Below are 20,828 nucleotides of genomic sequence, written 5' to 3' on the forward strand. Positions count from 1 at the left end.
TCTGCAACAGACTGGCTAGATGTAGACCTAGTTCAGAGGCAGTTCTGAGCATTTGAAAAGAAAAAAAGTTGGAGGGGCCAGTGTGGTGGGTATACTGAGTAACAGCCAGCAGCAAGACTGGCTGATGTTTCCATGAAGTCAGTCCCCTCAGAGGCTGTGAGGAGCAGGTCATTACAAGCTGCTGCTTCTCCAAGATTGACTAGCAGGCAGCTTGCTGTTCGAAATCTTAAAATTCCTTCTCCCAAGGTCTGTGTGACTCTCACTAATCAAGGGAGGAAAGTAGCCCTAGTCAGGCCTCTGATGAACTGCCCGCCATGTCTAAACACCAGAGTGAGTGGCTGCCTGGTCATGGAGGCCTCCCTGCTGGTGGTTCTGGACTCACTGGGGCATCACTGATTAGAAGTAGGTGTCACAAATGGTGATTGTCCCTCAGCTGAGAGGAACATGCCTTCTTGTTAAGGACGTACTTAGGACCTACTCATTTCTCAGCAGGAAAAGAGAGTCCAGAATTAGGAATGGTTTCCTGAATTGTGGTTGTTCCAGTAGCATGGAATGCCCAGTGAAGGTCCCTGTAGCCATATTCCCTGAGGGCATGCCTCTGAAATTTCTGACTAACAGTTTAAACAGCTTATCCCTTGGCTCCAAAAGCCCTCTCCTTCACCAGGAGCTGAGGAGAGGTGCCTGGGGCTACAGCCACAGCTCAGCAGGACTGGCCTGATTATATCACAACCCACTCCCTGATATGTACTGTCCCTGAAGGTGAGAGGAGATGCAGACATCTAACAAATAAATATAATTCTTAGGTACATCAGAATTTTATTTCCACTAGCCTAAGGACTCTGCAACCTCCAACCCCTCCGCCTCTGGCTTCAGGAATGCCTGCACAGCACACAGTTGCCCGAGACACTGGCAAGTCATTTGTTTCCTTTGCTCTGAGGACCATGCCTGTGCATGTGTGAGAAGGTGAGGCCCCAAACCAGATAGGAGGCAGGGGTGAGGTAAGAACAGCCAAGCTATGGGAGATGGCACCCATCTTCTCCCTCACTAATGGGAACACTGCTTCTAAAGTCAGCCAAAGCCCGAGAAGAGGACAGCCATGTCCCCAGCCTAGAGCAGACCCTAGTGTTTGAGTAGTTCCACCTCTCACCCCATGACTGAAAATAAGACACTTTAAGTTTCAGTACTGAAAGTATTTAGTTTCAGTATTCAGAAAAGAGAGCAACTTTCCTCTTCTTTAAATCACTAAAGCAAGAAGCTTTCTGAAAAGGTGTGATGGGGGACACTCTCCAACCCCTTCTGATATCTATGTCAGAAGCTTTCTCTGTCCGTTTTCTTTAATAAAACTCTGCTATACAAAAGCTCTTGAGTGATCAAGCCTGGTCCCAAAGCTAAACCTTCTTTGGTGATCACAAATCTGACATTGTTCACTGTAAGCTATCATCTTGGGGGCTCATCCTGGATCTTCAGGACAAGGTAAGAACACTCAGAGCTCTAGCCTCTCTGCTTTCTCAGTATACACGTTTTCTGCTTTACTTGACTAACTCTTCTGTGTGCTTGTGTGAATGAATGACACTGTGTGAATCAAGTGATGAGCCCTGCTCTGTGGTTTTGCAGTGTCTTGTAATGACTAAAGGCAGCCCCAAAAAGGGGAGCCTTGTTGGGGGTTTATACCGACCTGCCAATGCCAAGAGACACCCAAGGTCCTGCGAGGGGAGCGACCGAAAATGGGCGAAGCGTGTGGACTGAACTTTCCTTTCTTGGTCAGCTTTTCCTGGTCTCTTTGGCCATTTCATAATTGCGTGGGAAATGTGGCCCACGGAAGAAGGGAATGGCAAACCACTTCAGTATTCTTGCCTTGAGAACCCCATGAACGGTATGAAAAGGCAAAATGATAGGATACTGAAAGAGAAACTCCCCAGGTCAGTAGGTACCCAGTATGCTACTGGAGATCAGTGGAGAAATAACTCCAGAAAGAATGAAGGGATGGAGCCAAAGCAAAAACAATACCCAGTTGTGGATGTGACTGGTGATAGAACCAAGGTCCAATGCTATAAAGAGCAATATTGCATAGGAACCTGGAATGTCAGGTCCATGAATCAAGGCAAATTGGAAGTGGTCAAACAGATGGCAAGAGTGAATGTCAACATTCTAGGAATCGGCAAACTAAAATAGACTGGAATGGGTGAATTTGACTCAGATGACCATTATATCTACTACTATGGGCAGGAATCCCTTAGAAGAAATGGAGTAGCCATCATGGTCAACAAAAGTCCGAAATGCAGTACTTGAATGCAATCTCAAAAATGACAGAATGATCTCTGTTCGTTTACAAGGCAAACCATTCAATATTACAGTAATCCAAGTCTATGCCCCAACCAGTAACACTGAAGAATCTGAAGTTGAACGGTTCTATGAAGACCTACAAGACCTTTTAGAACTAACACCCCAAAAAGATGTTCTTTTCATTATAGGGGACTGGAATGCAAAAGTAGGAAGTCAAGAAACACCTGGAATAACAGGCAAATTTGGGCTTGGAATACAGAATGAAGCAGGGCAAAGACTAATAGAGTTTTGCCAAGAAAATGCACTGGTCATAGCAAACACCCTCTTCCAACAACACAAGAGAAGACTTTACACATGGACATCATCAGATGGTCAACACCAAAATCAGATTGATTATATTCTTTGCAGCCAAAAATGGAGAAGCTCTATACAGTCAACAAAAACAAGACTAGGAGCTGACTGTGGCTCAGATCATGAACTCCTTATTGCCAAATTCAGATTTAAATTGAAGAAGGTAGGGAAAACCACTAGACCATTCAGGTATGACCTAAATCAAATCCCTTATGATTATAAGTGGAAGTGAGAAATAGATTTAAGGGCCTAGATCTGATAGATAGAGTTCCTGATGAACTATGGACGGATGTTCTTGACCTTGTACAGGAGACAGGGATCAAGACCATCCCCATGGAAAAGAAATGCAAAAAAGAAAAATGGCTGTCTGAGGAGGCCTTACAAATACCTGTGAAAAGAAGAGAAGTAAAAAGCAAAGGAGAAAAAGAAAGATATAAGCATCTGAATGCAGAGTTCCAAAGAATAGCAAGAAGACATAAGAAAGCCTTCGTCAGCAACCAATGCAAAGAAATAGAGGAAAATAATAGAATGGGAAAGACTAGAGATCTCAAGAAAATTAGAGATACCAAGGGAACAGTTCATGCAAAGATGGGCTCGAAAAAGGACAGAAGTGGTATGGACCTAACAGAAGCAGTAGATATTAAGAAAAGGTGGCAGGAATACATAGAAGAACTGTACAAAAAAGATCTTCACAACCAAGATAATCATGATGGTGTGATCACTCACCTAGAGCCAGACATCCTGGAATGTGAAGTAAAGTGGGCCTTAGAAAGCATCACTACGAACAAAGCTAGTGGAGGTGATGGAATTCCAGTGGAGCTCTTTCAAATCCTGAAAGATGATGCTGTGAAAGTGCTGCACTCAATATGCCAGCAAATTTGGAAAACTCAGCAGTGGCCACAGGACTGGAAAAGGTCAGTTTTCATTCCAATCCCAAAGAAGGGCAATGCCAAAGAATGCTCAAACTACCGCACAATTGCACTCATCTCACATGCTAGTAAAATAATGCTCAAAATTCTCCAAGCCAGGCTTCAGCAATACATGAACCGTGAACTTCCAGATGTTCAAGCTGGTTTTAGAAAAGGCAGAGGACCCAGAGATCAAATTGCCAACATCCACTGGGTCATCAAAAAAGCAAGAGAGTTCCAGAAAAACATCTATTTCTGCTTTATTGACTATGCCAAAGCCTTTTACTGTGTGGATCACAATAAGCTGTGGAAAATTCTGAAAGAGATGGGAATACCAGACCACCTGACCTGCCTCTTGAGAAATCTGTATGCAGGTTAGGAAGCAACAGTTAGAACTGGACATGGAACAACAGACTGGTTCCAAATAGGAAAAGGAGTACGTCAAGGCTGTATATTGTCACCCTGCTTATTTAACTTCTATGCAGAGTACATCATGAGAAATGCTGGACTGGAAGAAGCACAAGCTGGAATCAAGATTGCCAGGAGAAATATCAATAACCTCAGATATGCAGATGACACCACCCTTATGGCAGAAAGTGAAGAGGAACTCAAAAGCCTCTTGATGAAAGTGACAGAGGAGAGTGAAAAAGTTGGCTTAAAGCTCAACATTCAGAAAACTAAGATCCTGGCAACTGGTCCTATCACTTCATGGGAAATAGATGGGGATTGCATGGGGCTGCAGATGGTGATTGCAGCCATGAAATTAAAAGACACTCCTTGGAAGGAAAGTTATGACCAGCCTAGATAGCATATTAAAAAGCAGAGACATTACTTTGCCAACAAAGATCCGTCTAGTCAAGGCTATGGTTTTTCCAGTGATCATGTGTGGATGTGAGAGTTGGACTGTGAAGAAAGCTGAGGGCTGAAGAATTGATGCTTTTGAACTGTGGTGTTGGAGAAGACTCTCGAGAGTCCCTTGGACTGCAAGGAGGTCCAACCAGTCCATCCTAAAGGAGGTCAGTCCTGGGTGTTCTTTGGAAGGACTGATGCTGAAGCTGAAACTCCAATACTTTGACCACCTCATGAGAAGAGTTGACTCATTGGAAAAGACCCTGATGCTGGGAAGGATTGGGGGCAGGAGGAGAAGGGGACGACAGAGGATGAGATGGCTGGCTGGCATCACCGACTCGATAAACATGAGTTTGAGTGAACTCTGGGAGATGGTGATGGACAGGGAGGCCTGGCGTGCTGCGATTCATAGGGTCACAAAGAGTCGGACACTACTGAGCAACTGAACTGAACTGTTATTACTGTGGAAAGGAGGGACATCTCAAGCGGGATTGCCCTCAGGCATCTAATCCACCCCCAGCTCCTGGTCTGCAAAGGACCATACTGGAGAAGGGATTGCCCTCCAAGGTGTAGGCCCCAGGTATTAACAACTGCGGAGGGCCCATCAGTCTATTTCTTTTGGACACTGGGGCAGCTTTTTCTGTGCTCACTGAAGCCCCTAGCCCACTTTCCTCCTGATCCACTACCGAAATGGGGCTGTCTGGATAAGCCAAACATTATTATGTCAGTCATCCTTTAAGCGGCAACTGGGACTGTGCTGTTTTCTCACGGGTTTCTGTTTATACTCGAGTCTCCCTCACTCCTTCTGGGGAGGGATATACTGAGCAAGGTCCAGGCCTCTGTTTTCATGAATATGGAGCCTGCTCTTTCTCTCCCATTAATTGAACAAAATGTTAATCCTAGAGTGTGGTCTGATGGAAAAACCATGGGTCGAGCACAGAATGCTGTTCCTGTCATTATCAAGCTCAATGACCCTCACCTATTCTCACATCAAAAGCAGTATTCACTAAAGCCCAAGGTTAATGAATGGGCAAAACCTTACTGTACTGACTTCTCATGATATAAGTGGGATCTTAAACTCTAAAGTTCAGAGTGACAATGGCTCTGCCTTTAAAGCTGCTGTAACTCAAGGGGTGTCAAAAGCTCTAGAAGTAGAATATCACACTGTTCCTGGAGACTCCAATCTTGAGAAAAAGTTTGAAAAAGCTAATGACATTATTAAAAGACATCCGTGTAAGCTAAGTCAGGAAACACAAGACAGTTGGCTTAAAGTTTTAGCCATGGCTTTAATGAGGGCTTGAACTGCCCCTAAGAAGAAGGGACTGTCTCTATGACAGACTGTTTTTGTGCACATATATTGTCATAGATCCTGAAGCTTAAAATTAACTATGTGACTCAGCTTTTAGCTTTTCAACAGACATTATTGGGAGGTTAACTCCTGACCCAGCCTTTGAGTCAAACAAGCTGCTGTTTGAGCCAGGAAACGAGATGGGCCTGAGAGTCTATGTGGGCTTGCTTCTGCTGACTCCAAAAGTCCTGAGTCTGCCGTTTAACCCTTAAGACAATGCCTTCCTGTCCTGGGCTCATTCCTTTGAAGCATTCCACAATCAGCATAATTGCTGGGTCTGCGGAGCACTCCCCTCCTCAATTGAAGACTTCCCATGGTGGGTTTCTCCGCTTCGAGGAAAGGACTTTCTTCAACTCTGTGATGACATCTAACAATTCTAAGATGGACTGGTATGACATATTGTACCTTAACTATGGACAAAACGTGACTTTTTATTTTGTTTAGGTTTTAACTTGGTTTAACGGCTATTTTGCCTTACATCTGTAACTGTAAAACTGAGTTTGTTTTTAACCATCTGAAAGCTTTTAAGTTACAAATGGTTGTCCAAGCTCCTGTGAGTGCCATAACCTCCTCCAACTATTACTTGGGGCCCCTCGATCAAAGACCCTCAATATGAGGATTAGGAGAAAATGTTGCCTCAACATTTTAGGGACCACACCCCTCAACCGCAGGAAGAAGTTATGGAACAGAAATACCCCTTTCCCGTGGCAACATATTTCTCCTAAAAGAAAAAGGGGGAATGAGAGAGTCAATTCCTAGGCAGATTGATAAGAAGCCAGGGGTCCCCGAGGAGGAGAAAGGGGTCTGGGGCTCTTAAAGTGGAGATAGGGGTCTGGAATTCTCAAGAAGGAGAAAAGGACAAAAGTTCTTCTCTACATTTCTTTGTCTTAGTCAGTATAACAATGGATCTTGCTCGAGGACTTGTTTTTCCTTAACAAGAACCTTCTGACTAATCCTGTCATGTTAAAAGGTATATTATGGGAGTGGGTCTGATAAGATCTTTCTATTGTTAATTCCAATCTTGTTAATTTAAGATGTGTGTTGTGTGAGTGGGTCTGAAAAAAGTATATAAGGCCTTGATAAGACTAGCTGGCTGGGGAGCATTACCCCTTCTGATGTCTATGTCAGAAGCTTTCTCTGTCCCTTTGTTTACTTTGATAAAACTCTGCTACACACACACACACACACACACACACAAGGTGTGACTTGTTTTCTCCAAGTCTCTGGGTTTCTTTTTTTTTTTTTCACCATCCAGTTTATTCTAAGACTTTGAATGGTTTTGCCTTCATCTTTTTGTTTTCCTCAAATACTCCTGTCATGTTTGACAAAATGGTATCAGACTCTTGGGTTCTGGAATGCCACGAACCTTTGCATTTATAGTAGTATGTATAGTCGCTCAGTTGTGTCCAACTCTTCCAACCATGGACCGCAGCCTGCCAGGCTCCTCTGCCTATGGGATTTTCCAGGCAAGAATAGTGGAGTGGGTTGCCATTGCCTTCTCCAGGGGATCTTCCCAGACCAGGGATTGAAACTGGGTGTCCTGCCTTGCAGGCAGATTCTTTACCATCTGAGCTAGCAGAAAGTGGGAGCAAAGCAGAAATGAGAGAGGCAGAGAAATTAAGGGAAGGAAAGAGAAAAGAGAAAATTATATTGATAAAAGAAGGACAAAGTGACATGACAGTAAAGAGAGAAGAAAAAAGAGGGCGAGAAAGGCACCATGAGAGCTTGAGAAACGACTGAAGATAGAAGGATAAATAAAGAGACAGAGACCAATGGAGAGACATGTGAGAAATAAAGACCAGAGAAGTGAGAGAGATGAGAGACAGAAATCACAGAAAGGCAAGAGATGATGGAAGATGATAGCTATGAAACACAAAATAAGAAACAGAAATGGACAGAAAAATGAGAGAACCTGAGATGAAGGACTGAAAATGAGACAGCATAAGAGCTCTGTGTGTCTGTTGGAGGCAGATGGCAGCCTTGTTTATCTTGAGCTGACTGCCCTCCCTCCAACTCAGAAACGCCATCTCCAAGCTGCTTATTCCCCTCACTGGGCTCCGACATGAAAGTGTCGTGCACTCCAGTACTCTTCCATGTAAACAATTATATCTGAAGATAAGCTATTACCACAATTCATTTTAAATGCTACTGTTTCCAGAGCTACTCCCATTACCATGCATCCCCTGATGGAATCTTTATCAGGTTCCCCCAACCCCATGCTGGCACGTCTTTTTGTGTGTTTCTCCTCTGCTTTGGTAGAGGGCTCATCAAAAGTTAATCTGCCTCTCTCAAGGCCAGATTTACCACCAGGGAAGGATACAGATGCTGGATAGATTGGTTCACATTTATATTTGGGCTCTGAGTATGTTTATTATTTTCTGGTTTACCATTTCATAAGTTTGTAAACTTTTCTAACAATGAATAATGGAAAAAATTATTCTAAATGATTTATTTGTGGTTTGCTGTCCAAGTAATATCCAATGCACTTAAACACTCAGCACCTTAACACTCTCAACATCTTTTCCACCTTTTTGAACAAAGTGAGTTACCTTATCTCTAGATTTAAACCCATTAGCAGAGATATAACCAAGGAGACATTCAAAACAGACTTGTTTTAATTTACAGTTGAAATAGTGGATGACAGATGTCACAGTAAAAGTCAGTGGCCAGCACATCTAATGCTGCAGTTGAACCTCTTATAAAACCTACCTAAATCCCTCTATGTTGCTAGGAGAGGGAGAAAAATTGCATGCAAGGAAGAAAAGAGGTCAGATGGGATTAATACGTATTGTACAAATCAACATACGACTTGGATGCTTTTTGTAACTCACTGAGAGACAAATTAATGCTTAGTGGCACAAATATACTTACATCAACACCCAGTTTTGTCAACATGTGGTAAAAGAAAGCATCAAGCTCCTTCTCTTCTATGTAACCTTTTTCTAAATGCAAAAAGATGTACATAAATAATAGTCACTTACATATAATAACGTGGCATTTAGTAATTAACATTTAATATCTAAATTTGTTTTCAATCTCAAATTTATAAAATCCCCATGGATTTATTTTTTACAACTTTAAGTGGCAACATCTACTCTAGAAGACATGGATTTGAATAGCAAATAACACAGTCAAGAGTAAATGCTTTGTGCTGGGGCTCATATAAATATTTGGGAAAGGAGAGCTATTCATGAATTTTAATCCACAAATAAACATGAGTTTTAGAATAAACTCTAACCCAAGGTTTTTGCAGTTTTCAAAAAGTTTAAGAGATGTAAGTGTTGAATGTTAGTTTTCAGGGTTAAAACACATGCTTTAAATATTTTCATGTTTATTAATGACGGCAAAGCAAATGTTAAGTTCTTTTCGAATAGATTTTTGGTGGAGTGGGGGTAGTGTCTTTTTGAAATTAGATTTTTTAAAAATTCACCCTCTAAGAGACAAGAGGTTACCCAGATAGTCACTGCGTGAAAATGAGCAGATTGGAGTAAAAACAAGCCAGAACTGACTTCAGATACCCGGGTGTCAGTCCCCAAGCCTCTAATATATACAATGATATCTATATCACCACACACACAGAGAGACTGGGAAAGAGTGGTGGGATTCAAGTCTCTCCTCCCACCCTGAACTTTCACAAGATAATCTAGATGTACAACTGCAGTATACCAAATGTCTGTTAGGTATATTGCATTAACCGCGCTGGAAGACAACTTTTCCTGCAGGGAAGATGTACGGGGAAGGAGGAACTCTAGGTCCTTTCATCAAGACTAAACAGTTGGCTTGTTTTACTCACCCTCCACGTCAAAGCGCTGCCAGACCTGCCAGAAGCCAGCGGCGTCCAAGCTCCCCTGAGTAGGTTCACGGGCGCTGTCCATGGTACTGACAACGAAGCGCGGGCACCGGCTGGAAAGGGACCCCTAGAGAACTTCGATCAAGACTCCTTTACTGTATCGTCTGACACCCTCGCTTGTTTCTTTCGCTCTCTGATTTGCTTTGAGCACCTGTCTGAGGGGCGGGCATGAGGGTAGCTGGCAGGGTGGCTGCTGGCGCCTTGGCGACACTGTGCAGTCCCCAAGCCCCCACCGCAGACACCGCTCAGGGAAACCAGCTGCTTAGAACCCGCCCTGTTCCTAGTGCGTTGCCCCGCCCCACGTGCTGTCTGTCCTGGGCAAATCCGCCCGGGGAGCTCTTGTCTGCTGTAGCGCTATGGGGAAGTCAGGGAGAAAGCTGTTTCTGGCTGTCCATGGTTCACTCCCTTTAACTTGTGTGTCACACTCAGAGAAAGCATCCCCCTTAAGTTTCACTACCTTCCAAACGTGTGTCTCAAGGGGTTTTCTAGAGAGAGCCCCCCATTTAAAGAGTTGGTGTTTGGACCTGATGATTTAGAAATGCAGTGTGGGGGTGAGGTGGAGAGAGGGGTGATAGTGATGGTGGTGATAGATTACCAGTAAGCAAGGAGACTGTCGAAAGGCAATTACTGAGGTCTGATTGTATAGGACATGCACATTGCAGAGATAAAATGCACTATAAAGACTTGGATCTAAATAAAGATTCTGCAAGGAACTGTGGTCTAAATAAGGATATTAGGATGTTGAGTGAAGTTCATACTATGCAGTGCTCTTCCAGGAAAAGATTTTCTAGGGGGAGACATGGTGGCCAACTGCAGAGTTCTGGGGTAGAAGTTTAGATGATTGTGTCTGGCTCCCCAGGGCCACACTGAGACCAAAGGACAAAAGCCATTTCAAGGAGCACAGAGCTCTAATGATCAGAATTGTTCAAAACTTGACTGGATGCTTTGTGAAATAGTAAACTGAGTGACACTGCTGGCTTTGGGCCATAGGCTTAGAACTTTTTGTTGAGAAATCTTTAGACTGAGCCTGTGTAATAAAGTTAGAATAAATATAGATCTTTATGGCATTCTAACTCTGATATTAACATTCAGTTTTATTTTTTAAAAGCATGTGTGCATAAGCCACCTAAACTAGTATATTTTTTTTTTTAAAGAATATGACACTCCTGATCAGACAGTTCCAGGTTAGGACCCCAGCTCCAACTCTTATTAGCTTTGTGACCTGCACCAAAGGATTTCATCTCTCTAAGCTTCGGTTTTCTCATCTATAAAATGAGGATTTAATAGCTTCAGAAGGTTTCTGTGAGAACTGAAGACACTTACTCAGTTCAGTCAGTTCAGCTGCTCAGTCATGTCCAACTCTTTGTGAGCCCTTGGACTGCAGCATGCCAGGCTTCCCTGTCCATCATTCCAACTCCCCGAGCTTGCTCAGAGCTTGCCATCGAGTCAGTGATGCCATCCAACCATCTCATCCTCTGTTGTCCCCTTCTCCTCCTGCCTTTAATTTTTCCCAGCATCAGGGTCTTTTCCAAGGAGTCAGTTCTTTGCATCAGGTGGCCAAAGTATTGGAGTTTCAGCTTCAGCATCAGTCCTTCAAGTGAGTATTCAGGACTGATTTCCTTTAGGATTGACTGGTTTGATCTCCTTGCAGTCCAAGGGACTCTCAAGAGTCTTCTCTAGCACTACAGTTCAAAAGCGTCAATTCTTTGGTGCTCAGCTTTCCTTATAGTCCAACTCTCACATCCATACATGACCATTGGAAAAAACAGCTTTGACCAAACAGACCTTTATCAGCAAAGTAATGTCCCTGCTTTTTAATATGCTGCCTAGGTTGGTCATAGCTTTTCTTCCAAGGAACAAGCATCTTTTAATTTCATGGCTACAGTCACCATCTGCAGTGATTTGGAAGCCCAAAATAAAGTCTCTCACTGTTTCCATAGTTTCCCCATCTATTTGCCATGAAGTGATGGGACCAGATGCCACGATCTTAGTTTTTTGAATTTTGAATTTTAAGCCAACTTTTCACTCTCCTCTTTCACTTTTATCAAGAGGTTCTTTAGTTCTTCGCTTTCTGCCATAAGGGTGATGTTATCTGCATATCTGAGGTTATTGATATTCCACCTGGCAATCTTGATTCCAGCTTGTGCTTCACCCAGCCTGGCATTTCACATGATGTACTCTGCATATAAGTTAAATAAACAGGTTGACAATATATAGCCTTGACATACTCCTTTCCCAGTTTGGATCCAGTCTGTTGTTCCATGTCCAGTTCTAACTGTTGCTTCTTGACCTGCATACAGATTTCTCAAGACGCAAGTCATGTGGTCTGGTATTCCCATCTCTTTAAGATTTTTCCAGTTTGTTGTGATCCACACAGTCAAAGACTTTGGGGTAGTCAGTAAAGCAGAAGTAGATGTTTTTCTGGAACTCTCTTGCTTTTTTGATGATCCAGCAAATGTTGGCAATTTGATCTCTGGTTCTTCTGCCTTTTTTAAATCCAGCTTGAACATCTGGAAGTTCACGGTTCACATACCACTGCAGCCTGGCTTGGAGAATTTTGAGCATGAGTGCAATTGTATGGTAGTTTGAACATTCCTTGACATTGCCTTTCTTTAGAATTGGAATGAAAACTGATCTTTTCCATTCCTGTGGCCAATGCTGAGTTTTCCAAATTTGCTGGCATATTGAGTGCAGCACTTTCACAGCATCATCTTTTAGGATTTGAAATAGCTCAACTAGAAGACACTTATAGAGACACTTATAGTCCATGGAATTCTCCAGGCCAGAATACTGGAGTGGGTAGCCTTTCCCTTCTCTAGAGGATCTTCCCAACCCAAGGATCAAACCCAGGTCTTCCACATTACAGGTGGATTCTTTAGCAGCTATGCCACCAGGGAAGCCCAGGAATACTGGAGTGGGTAGCCTATCCCTTCTCCTGCACATCTTCCCAACCCAGGAATTGAACCAGGGTCTCCTGCATTGCATGTGGATTCTTTACCAACCAACCAACCAAGCTATGAGGGAAGCCCTAACAATACACAATAAATTGTAATTGCTATGGTCTTATAGAGTACAAGGTGATATATATATATATATATTTTTTTTTTTTTTCCTTAATGGCTCAGAAAAAATAAGGCATGTCTGAGAAACTGTTACAGCCAAGAGAAGTCTAAGAAGGCATGATAATTAAATGTAGCATTGTATCCTGGGTAGGATCCTGGAATAGAAAAGGCATTAGGCAAAAAATAAGAAAATTTGAATAAATATGGATGTTAATAATAATGATAAATTATTTAGAAGCAAACAGGTCTGAGTTTAGGGCCAGTTTTGCCTCTTACTAGCTGTGATGTTAGTCAAATTACTCGAAAGAAGCCTCACTTTTCAACCTGCAGAATAGAGATAATAGTAGGACTTGTTTTGTATTACTGTCATAAAGTTTAAGTGAAAAAATACATATGCATCTCTTAGCATGAAAAACAGAGTACACATTCAGCGTGGGTTAGATACTAAAATGATGACTCTTCCCTGCACACACATGTGGAAGACGGTGATGTAAACTTCAGGATTTTTGAGGAGTGTGGTTTAGGTTAAAGGAGGAAAAACAATTTCATCACTCTTGGGGAAAGTGTTAGATACAAAAATTGGAGAGCAAGGCAGGAGGATAGATTAAGGGAGTTAGTGTCATATATCTTCATATCACGTGTGGTCCTGGGAAACTACTGGATATAGTGTCAAACATCAGTCAGGAAATACAAGCATGGACTCACCAGGTTTGTGACTGATCTTGGTTTCTGGTAAATAGGAAAAAAAGGGAAAACAAGGCAAATGTCAGATGTGATAATCAAGGTCTGATATAGTGGATGGTTAAATAAATGATGGTGAATCACAACGATAGGCTTTGTTGCATACACAGAAAACTTGAAGCTCGACACACAAAAAAATGCTTAGAACATAGGTTTAAGATTAAAAAGTTACAAAAATGCACATATTTCATGACCCAAACCTTTAAAATAAGTACGTTTCTACACACAGAAAAAAAAAATGGAAGAATGTACACTAATGATGTAAATGTTTATCTCTAGATTGAAGAAGATTTTAATTTTGTTATTTGTAATTCTACTTTAACACTTTCTACAGAAGCATGTAATTCAAACACAGTTTTTGAAAGTTGTAAAAGTGATATCTAGAGAAAGAAGTGTAACTACAAGGTCTGCTGTTCTTGGAACTGAAGAACAAAGGGAACTCAGACCAATTTCCAGGAGCCTGGCATGTGGAGCTCTCTGGGGAGTTGTAATTTCCATTCAGTGACTTATTTTCATTTTCTTTGTATCCAGATAGCAGTCATGGCAGTGATACTTTGCATTCCCTCAAGTAAAGGTTTCCTTCTGGGAAAATTCCAAATCTTTGACAGGGAAGAGAGTCATTAGGAAGGTATTTAAAGATCCTGGATCAGCAGAAGTCGCTTTTAAGAGTTTCTCACTGAAAATGTTCTGCCTGGGACTGGAGTGATGGGAATGGAGGTGAACCAACCAAAGGTGATTTACCTGAGTCCCTGACTGTCCAACCAGAGAACTCAGGGTACCAATACAAAACAGCTAGAATTAACTCTAGATATAAATTATGCAACTTATAGATTAATTTAGCCCTTTACACAGAGATTCTGATTTAAATGGTCTGCATCAAGGACTCTGCATTGATACTTTATAAAAACTCCCCTAGAGATTAGAATTGCTAACTAGCCTTTTGTCTTTAAGTTTCCTGCTGCTTATATTTTGGTCATTTTATTATTTGGGTATGGCTTCTCTGAAGGACAATCTGGAAAAGGGAAAGACTTCTAAGGAATTAGTAATTTTTTTTATTTTTATTAATACTCTGTCTCTTGAAAAAAAAAAAAAAAATGCCTGTGTCACTTTGGTAAGTTTTAACAACTGATGGCTAAAACAAAGGACTGCAGTGAGTTGTTTTTCTTTTTTACCCCTGCTGATTTCATTTTCTCCTGCAATCATTTCCTGCTTTTCTCATTAGCATAGCTAATTGATGGTTAGTTGTACAAGAAACATCAGTGGTTTCTAATTTCCAACAATTATTTAACCCTGATGCATGCATTAAACTTTGAGTTAGAATATCTGAATCTTTCTACAAACTCAAAATGAACTTTCTAGTGGGAAATATGAACAATGCCTTCTTTGATATTGTCTTCCAATAGTTATTAAACATTCAAATATGGGAGACATCTCACAGACTGTATAGTAGACCTTAGAATTCAAAGAGATTGCCTTGGTTTGATGCTACACCAGCTCCAAAGGACAAAAAAGTCAACTAGAAGAAATCTGACAGCAAGAAAATGCCGGAAATAAGAGTTACTGCTTTTTAAAGATATATACCTTTTATGGTTTCTTTTTAATTACAGGAATAATACAGAGTCTAATTATAAAGATAAAATAAAAATTCCCCCATAATTTCACCACCCAGAGATATCTAAGAATAAGATATTAGTGTATATCCTTCCAATCTTTTTTTTAATGTGTACAAAAATCGGATTACATTGCTCTGTAATTTGCTTGTTTCACTATTATGAATGCCTCTCCATGTCATTAAGCTTTCTTGAATGACATCATTTTAAGGGTGTTGTTGAAATTAATTAGTATCATTTCAGGGGGGGTGCTCTGAAGAGCTCTCATACCATAGTCCTTTATGTCTCAGTGCAGAGAAGAGTTCAGCAAGGGCAAAAGAGTAGATAAGAAGTGATTTATTAGACTAGGACGCTTATGAGACTAACAAGTGGGAGAGAAACAGTGCTCTGAGAACTTAGTGGACCACAGTTTTATAATCAAAGGAAAAGTTGGGAGGAGGAGAAAGACCTTTGTTTTTCTTTCCATCAGCTCCTCCTCCAGGTTGAGCAGGGGCGTCTTCTTGCCGCTGGGTGGTCAAGCTGGTCCACAAGTGATTGTTTTTTATGTGTTCAGAGAACATTTAGGGATCATTAACTTACTGAGCTCACTGGGCAGGATGTGGGACTCATGACGCCATTGTTTTATTTTGGGGCATGTCCTGTGCTACTGTTGCCTGGATTGGTTGCTAAGCAAGCCTGCTTTCTCAAGTAATCATTAACTTACATGAGTCTCCATTATTTTTCTTACAATCCCCTATTGGGATTAACTACTTAATCACCTATTTTGTCCTTTCATTCTGTCCGTATCTGTATTGCCATTGCTAACAGTGACTAAATATTTCTGTATTGCACCATATAATACTGCATTTTCTTAATGTGTTGTATGTCACTAAATTATAGGAGACTTTGTAAAATAAAGCCAGCTCTTCAAAATCTCCAAATCTGTTAAAATAAACTGAGACTACAGTATTTTCTGCTTATTCAGAGTATCATATTACAAATTAAATAGTACAAAAACATAGTGCAGCTCTTTAATATTTTTTGTTTCTCAGTTCTTCCCCCTCTAGTTTATATTCCTAAATACTATGGAGGTTTTATATCATTCAGTATCATGTCTGATGCTTAGTACCTACTGAATCAGTGATAGCTGTAGCTAAGTCCAGGTGATCACACAGAGTAGACTATATTTCCCAAATGGCTTGTAAATTTCATTCACAAGACATTGCTGTTTTAATAAGCATTTTCCCCTAATTTGATTATATGGATACTTATTAATTTGCAGCTTTCTTTTTAATTTAATCATGTCAAAGCTGTAAATGTCCCTCTAAGTACTGCTTTAGGTTTCTGTCTAATAATACCTTTTTTCTGATATCCACTATCATATCCTTTGACACATGCATTAAAATGTTTCCTAAATTCTAGATACATGTGGTTTTATCTTTTCAGTACAGATTTTTAATCTAATTGCCTTGTAGATGGATAATGGGGTCTATAATGTCCATCTTTTACTATTTGCTGAGGTTTGCTTTATGGTCCTTTGTAAAGTAATTTTCATAAATTATCCAGGTATACTTTTAAAAAAGTAAATTTTTCAATTTTGGGTGAGGTGTTCTATGTATGTTCGTTAAATTAAATATGATAATTATGCTGTTCAGATTCACTTATATTTACTGATTTTTTTGCCTCCTTCATTTAAAAATTATGAAGATGGATGTTAAAATTCTGATGATGAATTTGTTCTTTCTATAGTTATTTCCTTTTTTGTTTTATTTTGTTTTATGTATTTTGAGAATGTCCCTATGTGAATATTGATTTATAATTATTATTACTTCTTGGTGAATTGATCTTTTACTATGTAATGACTTTTCTCTCTCTCTCTTTTTTTTTTTTTTTTGCTTTTTTAAAATCTATTTTATCTAATACTAATACAGGCACATCAGCATTTTGTTGCTAGTATTTGCTTGAAGTAGCTCTCTCCTTCCATTTAGTTTCATCACCTTGTGTGTTCTTGATGTATCTATAGAATATTCAGCTATTTTCATTTGTTATAATTATTGACATATTTGGATTTATTTTATTTTTCCTGACTTCTGTATGCTTATCTTTCATTCTTCTCTACTTTTAAGTTGATAATTTTTTTTCCCACTTCATTCACTTTTACCCATTTATTCATGTGGAAGTTATACATTCCTTTTCTGTCTTAGTTCTTTTTTATCATAGATATTAATATAACAACATGCATACTTATTAAGATAAAAATTAATAAATTACAGCCCTCCCAAACACAAAAGCTTTAGAACATTTTAGAATTCTTCATCCCATTCCAACTTACATGCCATTCTTATTACATATTTTAAGTGTATTTTTAATCCACAGAATTTTTTTTTTCCTAGCCAAAATTTGTGTAGATTTTCTTATATGCTTGTCGTTGTTTTTGCTTGTTTAATACTTCTTGTATTTCACAACTTCTATCTAGGATTAATTTTATTCTTCCTAGAGTACATCTTTTAATAACACTTTTTTTGAAGTCTGTTGGTATGGTGAGACATACCATATGGTGAGACAAACTCACCATTTGTCTGAAAGTGTGGGTCACTCAGCATATATTATCTACATTATTAAAAACAGGAATCATTAAGAAGTTCTTAATGCCAAGATTCTTTACAAGAATTCCATTTTTCTCCAAATAAATGCTAAATTAAAAAGTGTGAAACTTTGTTTTTTAAATCTCAGTGCTTACAGTGGTGAAAAGCTTTGATGTAGCTGCTTCTTTCCTTCTTTCTTCCCTCCTTTTTCTTTTTTTTTTTTTTTCAATTTTATAAAATTCTTCTACCCAGTGGTATTTTTTTTTTGACAGTACAGAGTAGAAGCCTGAAACTAAAACAAAAGTAAAGGAGAAGAGAAAATTTTAAAGCGTGTTTGTCACACATACTTATAAAAGCATGAATAATGATGTATGCATAACAGTCTCTCATCTTTGTTATCCTTGAATTTCAGAGCTATTATTACAGGATAAAACATTCCTGCAAAGCTTTGAAGACTTGAATAAAACCAGCTGGTGGATTAAGATGCCAGAAGGAATAAGTAGTTACCAGGTAATCTGGGCTTTTAATAATGGTATCTTGATTGCTGCTATTAACAGAGCCCCCACTAGGAAAAAGTGACGTCAGTGTGCTCCACACAGTTAGGTCCTCTGAATGGCTAACGATGGGAAGGGCTGGACTGAAAGCAACTCTCATAATGACTTCAAATGATCCACCTAAGACTTCCACTGGTAGATGGGGAAAGTGATTTTAATAGCATCTAATTCAGTGTTTTCTAGACTTTGCCTAAGCATAGTGTTGGCTTAGGAGTGCTCATTAAATATAAAGATTCCTGACCTGTATCCAGACTTGATAGATTAAAATCCCTAGAACAAGAGCCTGGAATCTGTATTTTCAAAACTACTCAGCAGAGTCTAATCATCCAGAAAATTTGGAAAACACGGATTGAGAAAAATGAGACCCAGAGAGATGGGATGCCTAAGATTGCCCAGGATTGCTGACTTGTGTCCTTTTCTTTATGTCCACAGAAGGTTAGGGAGAGGGAAAATAACTGACATATGTCATCTGCCTCCAGTTTCCCAGGCCCAACACTGGGCACATGTTGGCACTTGGGCAAGTTAAGAGACCAACCAAGGACTATGCAATAAAGATTCTACATCCTGAAGGATCTCTTTTATAATTACAGTTAACACATGACTCTGGTTTTCAATTCCTTGGGTAAAGGATGAAGATCACAGGGCCTCACTCGGTTGGTTTGTTTTCTTCAAGTGTCTTTCTCATTCCAGCTGGGGCCTCTTGGACATAAAGTCCTCTCCAACCTGTGATGCTTCTGGGTGCACATCAACGTGCCTGCCAAGGCTTATGCTCAGGGAAAATGGGGATATCCATTTAGAGAAAGGTAAATGGCTTTAGAGGCTTCCCGAGTATCACTAGTGGTAAGGAACCTGCCTGCCAGTGCAGGAGACATAAGAGACGTGGGTTTGATCCCTGGGTCAGGAAGATCCCCTGGATGAGGGCACAGCAACCCACTCTGGTATTCTTGCCTGGGAAATCCTGTGGACAGAGAAGCCAGACGGTCTAAGTCCAGGGGTCACAAAAGAGTTGGACATGACTTATTGACTAAAACAACAACAAAGTGGCTTTAGAGCACAGGATTGAGGGTGAGTGTGTATTGTCCATGTCCAGAACCAGCACTAAGTACACAGCAGGGCCCAAGAAGTTCTTCTAAGGAAAGGAAGGGCTGAAGGAGCTCTTCTAAGGAAAGGAAGAATTTTGTCCATACACAGGAAGACTAGCCTTCTAAACTAATGTACTTAATTTAAGCTGGTATCTTCCCATGAATGAATGCATTTGGGGGGAAAATATCAAGAAAACAAGTCTATTGTCAGGGAAAGTTTAATATTTTCCTGGAAACCTACCCAAAACTCCATGGGAGAGTCAGATTTAATAAGCCCCTCAAATAAACAAAACAGGGATTCATTTGTTTTTTTATGGGGTATCTGCCTCTAAGTTGAACAGATTGTACTTCATGAGATGATAAGCACTGCTGAGAAGCTTGCCTTTTTAGGAAGCTCAGAGATACATCAATATTTACCTGGAGAGATTTCAGTTGCTTTACTGACATCACTTGGACTGATAATATCCTTGATACAAAGCAAAGCTGGATACAAAATATTTCTATGATAGCTCTAAAAGAAATGGCAGTGTGATCAATGAAAAAAATCTTTATTTCAAGCATAAATGTATTTAGTGTCTAAAACCCTAGCTCCGAGGGGCTTCTCTCCAGATAGACAGGAGGAACTAAAACTTAGATATAAAATACAGTGTGCTTTTAGAGGAAAGTCCTGTTTCTAGCTTCCTGCCTTGTTGGTTTTAGGGATTCATTAAGTAATACTCCCCCTTTCCCCCTCCCAATTGAAAAGTAAGATGCAGTTAGGCAAGTGAAGATAAAAATGCCAGCCTTATTATTGATAAAAGCTAGAATGGAGGATGTGGCTAAGATGTGAGCACAACAGACTTCCTAATATTTTCCAGTTTCCAAATGAAAGGTACTTACCTGCTGCAGGAAGAACTGGACAGTCACAGGCTTCCCCATCATAAGTAGAATCTGCCCTACTGAGCTTATCATGCAGTAGGAAAGTGTACAGAGTGTATCCCTCTTTGGGTAGGCAGAGCTGAAGCATTAGTATGCTCAGCCCCTGTCATGGACAGAATTGTGAACCACCTTCCCACACCCCCCACCCCCCCACCCAAAATGTCATATGTTGAAGTTTTAGCCCCTAATGTTACATAGTCAGAGATACAACCTTTCAGGAGGTAATTAAGGTTAAATGAGATAATAAGGGTGGGGCCCTAATCCCATAGGATCAGTGTCCTTAAGAAGAGGAAGAGAGATTAGTATACAAAGAGGAGAGAGGGAAGGCAAGTTGTCGGGGCACAGTGAGAAGGTAGCCATATCTACAAGCCAGGAAGAGAGCCCTCACCAGAAACAAACCCTGATGGTTGACTTAGACTTGTAGCCTCCAGAAATGTGAGAAAATGTGTTGTTTAAATCACCCAATCTGTGATACTTTGTTATGGCAGCCTGAGTAGACTAATACAGCCTCTTCCCTAAATTCAACAATTGGTGAAGTCACTAAATTCTTCATTGGGCAGGTGAGAGGAAATACATGTGCTTCTGGAGAGAAATTGGAATTATTTATTTCATGTCTCTCCTTCTAGGGCATAGAAATATATTTTTTCTGGAGTGGAAATCACTTCTGCTCTGTGGACATGTGCAGAGATGAGAGCGAGCATTCCTCCT

At 40.4% G+C, this 20,828-nt stretch overlaps 2 protein-coding genes across 29 annotated transcripts in view; one reads left to right on the forward strand and one right to left on the reverse strand.

The window, feature by feature from the left end:
- Positions 1 to 9,615, reverse strand: part of SCGN (secretagogin, EF-hand calcium binding protein) — a 52,243-nt gene extending 42,628 nt beyond the window's left edge. For all 3 annotated transcript variants that reach the window (XM_070777604.1, XM_070777603.1, XM_019985908.2), the window contains exons 1-2: positions 9,533 to 9,615; positions 8,611 to 8,681 (exon numbers count right to left, since the gene is read on the reverse strand). In XM_070777604.1, the coding sequence (XP_070633705.1) occupies positions 8,611 to 8,681; positions 9,533 to 9,614 (153 nt within the window). In that variant the 5' untranslated portion in view covers position 9,615. The remainder of the gene's footprint in view (positions 1 to 8,610; positions 8,682 to 9,532) is intronic.
- SLC17A1 (solute carrier family 17 member 1) overlaps positions 1 to 20,828 on the forward strand; it is a 247,276-nt gene that overhangs the window by 210,927 nt on the left and 15,521 nt on the right. For 16 of the 26 annotated variants that reach the window (XM_070777555.1, XM_070777565.1, XM_070777574.1 and 13 more), the window contains one exon: positions 1 to 18,923. This exon is cut by the window's left edge and continues 12,055 nt beyond it. The gene's annotated coding sequence lies outside the window, so the exon portion shown is untranslated. The remainder of the gene's footprint in view (positions 18,924 to 20,828) is intronic. The other 10 variants (XM_070777561.1, XM_070777562.1, XM_070777566.1 and 7 more) reach the window with 5 other exon arrangements.

This window comes from Bos indicus, chromosome 23 (genome assembly GCF_029378745.1).
Source record: "Bos indicus isolate NIAB-ARS_2022 breed Sahiwal x Tharparkar chromosome 23, NIAB-ARS_B.indTharparkar_mat_pri_1.0, whole genome shotgun sequence".
Taxonomy (NCBI): Eukaryota; Metazoa; Chordata; class Mammalia; order Artiodactyla; family Bovidae; genus Bos; species Bos indicus.